We start from the raw sequence: 7,500 nt of genomic DNA, 5'->3' as shown, positions 1-7,500 counted from the left end.
GGCACTTCACCATCTAAGTCAGTTTGCTGTAGAAGGAGAAAGAAGAAAGCAAAGTTATACTATGGTGCCCCTGGATCATTCAGTCAAATACAAAATGATAATAGAACTGACATCTGTGTGTGTGTGTGTGTGTGTGTGTGTGTGTGTGTGTGTGGTTAAATATGTATGCTTGAGAGTGTGTGTGGTTAAATATGCAAGAGAGTATGTATTGTTTCATATTACAATAATTGTACATTACACAACAATTTGAAAGATTATGCAACATGTTTATAAAATTATAAAATTTATAAAAATTATGAAATTCATAAAACAAAACGTAGAATTTATAAATTCACACAAAATGCATAAACCTACAGAAGATGTGTAAAAATGCTGCACAAAATGCATAAATCTACATAAAACTGTGCAAAATGTATGAAACTGCACAAAATGCATAATTCTACATAAAACTGCACAAAATGCATAAATCTACATAAAACACATGAAACTGCACACAACATAGGAAACTTCACAAAACATATAGAACCACACAAATTGTATGAAAACTATACAAAAATTATGACACTGCACAAAATGTTTAGAACCAGACAAGATATAAAAACTATATGAAATGTAAGAAACCACACAAAATGCATAATTCTGCATGAAATTTACGAAACTGCAGAAAACGTATAAAAACCATGAGTAAAGTATGAAACTTCACATAATGTTTAAAACCGGACGAGAATTTATAAAACTACACAAAGACACGAAGCAGCACAAAATGAAGAAATTTACACAAACCAGACAAAACTACACAGAATTATATATACAGCTACACAAATTTTATAAAACTACATAAAAATGTGTTAAAACACAGAAAGTGTATAAAACTGCACAAATTTTATAAATTAGTTTATAAATGATAAGAATGTAAAATGCGAGAAAATGCAGAAAAATCTGCATAAATTTCATAGTTATACAGAAAACTTCTAGAAAACTTTCCATGGTGTAGAATCATATTTAAGTTTAGAAAACATTTGTTTTAGGAAAATTAAAAAAAGAACATTAGATATAAATGCATTTAAACATACAGATACACACATATATAAGTGTATATATATGTGTAAATGTATGCCTAATCCATACGTTTCTATTCAAAGTGTGTGCGTATATTATACATACAGATGTACTTGTGTAAAAGAGTATGTATACACACAAAAATCATTCATATACATACACACATTACTCACACACATGCACTTGATACATAAAGCAGAAACAGGAGAAAGAAGAAAGATAGAATCAGTTTTAGGAAAATTCCCAGCATATTGCTGGTACCTCAGTTTACTTCATTGAACAACCTAGAATTCACAAAATGTCGAGTCGGTCTCCAATAACATTGAAAACCAGAACATAAAAAAGAGGAACCCCAAATATTGAAATGAAGTCTTTCATCTCAAAATCAAACAGAGTTAGTAACAGAAGCAGCAATGAGAGAAGGCCCTATTATTATTATTATTATTATTATTATTATTATTATTATTATTGAGTGAGAGAAGAGTCCATGCCATCAAAGTGAAACTGGGGTACAATCATACAAAGCCCAGTATACCCATCATGACTACCCATCTGACAAGGGTACACCAGGCACATGCATCACAACCATATGTGCGCGACATGGGGATCTCATATCAAGATAAACAGTGCATGAGCTTGCAGGTGGGGCCCAGTGAGAATTTTCTTCAGGTTGAGTAGCCCATCCCGCTCAAAAGGTCCCTGAATAAGGGTTGTTTAAGGATGTTGAACAAAACACCCATGTTTCCAAAGGTGAATTATTCAAACTCCCAAAGAATACTCTCTACTACTTCTGCTCATGATCAGAGATGCACATATCATCAGCCACCAAGGGACATGCTCAACTGGTTAAGGTCAAACAACTGACAAGCAAATCTGTGGTATTGAGCAGAATATTTGCTGTAGCCCATCTTTTATACCAAGACAAAACATTGTACATGATAACATTTCCTATCAGTTAAGATCAGAAGCCATGAGAGCCACTGCCTGGTACTGCATCTTTGTTGAAAGATGGGTGACTGTTGGAAAAATGGCCGGTATGAACGGACCAATTCTGAGGTTACACCTGTAAAAAAAAAAAGGTAATATAAAAGGAGAAGGAGCTCTATACCCCTTTTTATTTTCCTTATCAGGCTCCCGTGGCTTTTATGGGGTTTTTCCACGTGTAACCTTTCGAAGTGCCTCCCCCTATTGGGAGTTTTATTTGTTATATCTTTCTCTGTTTTCCTCACTGTTTACACGAATGTTTTCTTTTCAGACAAAACCCTTTGTAACCTTCATCCTGTCTTTGTCCTTAATTTATATTAGCCCTTGTGGCCAATAAAACCAGAATTAATTATTATTATTATTACTACTACTAGTACTACTACTACTACTACTATTGTTATTATTGATAGCTGAACAATACAAACATGCTAATAAAACATGTGGACTATATCAATGAGACTGATGCAAAATATATCAATAAAAATAAAGAGTGTATATATTTTATTCATATGCAGTTTATCGATGCATACAGCTTGCTTCTATAGCTTGCCTAACCATTCACATCCCATCCATTTACACAACACCAGACCCTCTCGTCCTAGCCTGGTCCACATTAGGTAAACCTCATACATCTTCGTGTACGATATATATATATATATATATATATATATATATATTACGGATATGTGCTTGCATGCCATGTGTTTCGTTCGATCTGAGGTCGTATGTTGAAACTAAAATGAGAGCAGCATGGAAGACACGAGTTAGCCATTCAGAAACAAACAAAGAGCGTTAGCTTTGTTTTAAACATTTATTGTTTGTGATGTGGTGTCAAAATTTTCATCGCTTGCTCGCTTGAAACTGTGACCTGGTCACTGACAAAATTTGTGCTGCATCTATCCCTCCCTCTCTCTCTCTCACTGTATATATATATATATATATATATATATATATATATATATATATATATATATATATATATATATATACATATATATATATATGTATATATATATATATATATGTATATATATATATATATATAAGTATATGTGTGTATATATAAATATGTGTATACATATGTGTGTGTGTGTGTATATATATATATATATATATATATATATATATATATATATATATATATATATATGAGAGAGAGAGAAATAGATGCACTTATAGATAAGTGAGTGTGTGTGGAGGGTGGGGTGGGGGGTGAAGATGTTAAAGTTTATTCTTCCAGCCTAATTATAAATTTAGGCCAGAGCTATACATACGTATATACACTCACACAACATCCCACAAACGGCCATAACGGCTGGCATAGTTTTATAAGAAGTGAAAGAGCTACAAATGTGTGTGTGTGTATATAGAGAGAGAGACAGAGACAGAAAGATGTATATAGATATATGCATGTGTATATCTGTGTATGTTTGTCTTTGTATATACACATAGGGTTGTGTGTGTATGTGTGTGTATGTATATATATAAATATATATATATATATATATGTATATATAGAGAGAGAGAGAAAGAGAAAGATGTATATAAATGTATGCATATGTGTATATAGGGATCTGTATATATATGTGTGTATATGCTTACACACGCGTATGTTTTATCCTATCTTGTGTGTGTGTGTGTGTGTGTGTGTGTGTGTGTTAGTGTACTGCTGTTTCCTTATTTTCAGTGTGTGTGTGTGTGTTTGTATATATATAGGAGTGGATTTGGTGTGTGTATGTGTATGGATTTGGCGTGAATCAACAAACCCAAGTGTGACGCGTGTATGCGATGATTATGCGAGGCGTAAGTACCAATGCGTGTAAAATTGTGTCTGTATGTGCGTGTAATGTACACAAGCGTGTATATGTATAACAAGTATGTGTGTGCATGTGTGTGGGGGTGAATGGGTGGGTGGGTGGGTGGGTGTTTGATAGTAGGTACTAACAATGGCGAAAGGAAGAAGAAGAAGAGAAGTGGGAGTAATTGGAGGACAGGGAGCAGGGGGAGGAGATGATTCACATAAGTTAGTCATGTGGGCTTCTGCTGACATTTAGCAAACTCTCAAACCTCTGTCCCATTCCTAGACCTGACGCCGCACCAGTGTTCTATATACTCTTCTAGTAAACACACACACACACACACAGAGGACAACACACATGCACCACACACACACACACACACTGCACTTCCAGCCGCCAACACCTACCATTCTAAACTCATTATATATCAATCACACAGAAAATTGTTACAATTACAATCTATTATTATCATTATCATCATCATTATTATTATTATTATTATTATTATTATTAGTTGTTGTTGCTTTTACTACCATTATTGTTATAGTTATTATTACTATTATTATTATTGTTGTTGTTGTGTGAGAGCTTGACATTTGAACACACAATGGTAACTTTTGAAAGTTTACAGATGGTTTTAAAAGAGGTGGGGTAGACACGGCAGAACTTGTGAGATACAAAATAGGTTCGGGTGAGAGTGGAGGTGGAAGAGATGCAAAACACACACACACGCACACACGCATGCAGGCACTCTCATAGATTCATACATTTATGCATGAAATACAAAGAAATACATACATAAGCTAGGCACACACACACACACACACACAAACACATGAATGCTCACAATTTATATTATTGACATTTAAACACCAAATACACACACACACACACACACACACACACACATACATACATGTACAGATATATACTCACATACAGACAGATGTATGGATGAAATAAAGAAATCACACACATATACATATATAAATATACACACACAAACACACACATGCAGTACACATACGCAAACAAATGGATGCAGACTGAACCGTTTACGTTATATGGCATTTAAACATTATTCCATATATATATATGTGTGTGTGTGTGTGTGTGTGTGTGTGTGTGTGTGTGTGTGTGTGTGTGTGCGCACACACAAATACACATACACACAGATTCACATATGGTTTATATACTGAACTGGCTACATAAATGAACATACATTCAGCAAGGCAAAATTTAAGATCAAGCTATTTTAGCGCCAAAATGTCACACACACACACACACACACACACACACACACACACACACACACACACACACACACAATCTCATGCTTCCATTCCTACATCAATAGACATGGCCACACACCGAAGCACAGAAACCAAACATTTACAAACACACAGAGACAGACACACACATATACATACAATTATACAGACAAAAAAAAATCAATATATATATATATATATATATATATATATCCATACACACAAATATATATATATATTCACACACATATCCAGTATATACACACACATATACACAAAAAATCACACAGCTGGAAAGGACAACAGCTACGTAAAAAAGAGGTGGTTAAAAATACAGAACAAATAAAAGAAAATTGAGAGCACAATTATACATACACACACATACATATATATATTTGTAGATATGCCGATATGCATGTATGTATGTGTAAGGGAAGGGGGAGGTAATCCAATGTGCATGTAATATTGACTGCGCGCTTGTCTCATCTTAGCTGAGAGCTTTTTACAACTGAAAAGCATTTCCAGTCTCAGATTTCTCAGAGAAATTTAAAGCAATTAGTCACTATTTTTATCAATACACTTCCAGACAGTCACTTCCAGAAAGACTCACATTTTCACTTATTATTATTATTATTATTATTATTATTATTATTATTAGATCTGTATTTTTCTGCCTTCTCTTTTACTAAATAGAAACATTTTGGCATTTTCTTTTTTCTTTTTCTATTTTTTTTTTTTTTTTCATGTGCCAATATCTCTCTCTCTCTCTAAAAGATTGGTTTGTATCAATGTTTATTTTGGAGATACATTTAATAGGAGAGAAAAAAAAAATACACTTTCTCTCTCTTTTTTTTTTTTTTTAAGTAAATTTAGGTTTATTAGGTTTAGCAAGAAAAGTGTACATTCAGAAAAAAAAATTTTTTTTTAATTTGTATCCGATCTTTAATTTTTTTTTACATTTCTTGATGTATTGCATTTTTTTTTTTTTTTTGCTAAGATGATGAAATGTTCTCATCGTTATTGGATGGTGAGCTGGCAAAATCGCTAGCATCCTGGGTAAAATGGTTAGTCATGTTTCGTCCCACTTAATATTCCAAGTTCAAATTCTGCCATGGTCAACTTTGTCTTTTGTCCTTTCAGAGTTGACAAAATAAGTGCCATATGTCTTAGTGGTTAAGAGCGTAGGCTACTAACCCCAAGATTCAGAGTTCAATTCCAGGCAGTGATCAGAACGATAATAATAATAATAACATCGGAAAATACCTTAGGAATGAGAACCCGGGTTTGAAATTTCCCCAAGACACCTGATGAAGGCTGGCGGGTATATCAGCCGAAACGTTGTGTTAACAACAAACAAGATGAGGACAAATATCCGTCAAATGTAAATAATGTAAACAATGAAAATAAGTACCAGTTGAACACAGGGGCCAATGTAATCAACTAACCCCTTACCTGAAAATTTCAGGCCTTATACCTATAGGAGAAAGGACTATTAATATTATTTTTATCATAGGCTGGCAGAAACATTAGCATGCCGGGTGAATTACTTAGCGCTTTATGTTCCAAGTTCAAATTCCACTGAGGTCAACTTTGACTTTCATCCTTAGTTGGGGGGACAAACACAGACACACACACACACACATATATATATAAATATATATGTATGTCTCCTATTATTTAATTATTATAAATTTTCCACTGAGAAGGGAGCCGGTGTTCCACAAAGACACAAGGCTCCATCTTTGGGATGTAGTTAACATCTTGGGATGTAATTAACACAGACAAATTCACATTTGGAACTTGAGAAAAGTCTTGTATATTTTTACTGTTCCACTCACAGATGGCACTTGCAATGTAGAATTAGCCAGTCGATTCTTCTTTCTGAAAATCCCAGTTTATCCAGATTTATATATACACATACATACACAGGGTATTCTAGGAGATTTCATCAAGTGGTCTTATGCAATATTCAAAAGTGGAACTGGTAACTTCCACTATTCCTTGCTATGTGAAAGTGCCTGTGCAATCAGTGGACCTGCTAGAAATACCAGAAAAATATCCCTTATATCACACTTAGCAATCATTAAGAAAATGAAGAATACAGCAAACATTGTAATCCTGGATATATATAAATCTGGTCAATGAAGGAGAATTGATGTGGTGGCTTGACCTTCCAGAAACAGCAACAAAATCGCCCTTAAATCAACAAATCAATTGCTCATGGTCTTAGATAAAGCAGGACAACATTCGACGATGTAGTCCTAAAAAGAGACCCTTAAAATAATGGTGGGATGTAATTTGAAAAAAAAAAAAAAATTGGCTGCTATTTCTAGCAGGTTAAGTGACCGCATAGGGGCTCCCATTGTCTCAACAATGACGCTGATAAT

The 7,500-nt window shown here is 33.9% G+C and overlaps 1 protein-coding gene across 6 annotated transcripts in view; it reads right to left on the bottom strand.

The window, feature by feature from the left end:
• Window positions 1-7,500, bottom strand: part of LOC106872628 (RNA binding protein fox-1 homolog 2) — a 528,156-nt gene that overhangs the window by 83,020 nt on the left and 437,636 nt on the right. For all 6 annotated transcript variants that reach the window (XM_089341813.1, XM_089341814.1, XM_052976234.2 and 3 more), the window contains exon 3: window positions 1-26. This exon is cut by the window's left edge and continues 121 nt beyond it. In XM_089341813.1, the coding sequence (XP_089197939.1) occupies window positions 1-26 (26 nt within the window). The remainder of the gene's footprint in view (window positions 27-7,500) is intronic.

Source organism: Octopus bimaculoides, chromosome 25, assembly GCF_046866305.1.
Source record: "Octopus bimaculoides isolate indiv1 chromosome 25, ASM4686630v1, whole genome shotgun sequence".
NCBI classification, from domain to species: domain Eukaryota; kingdom Metazoa; phylum Mollusca; class Cephalopoda; order Octopoda; family Octopodidae; genus Octopus; species Octopus bimaculoides.
Note: the sequence above shows the minus strand (reverse complement) of the source record. Positions and strands in the feature narration are given on the sequence as shown.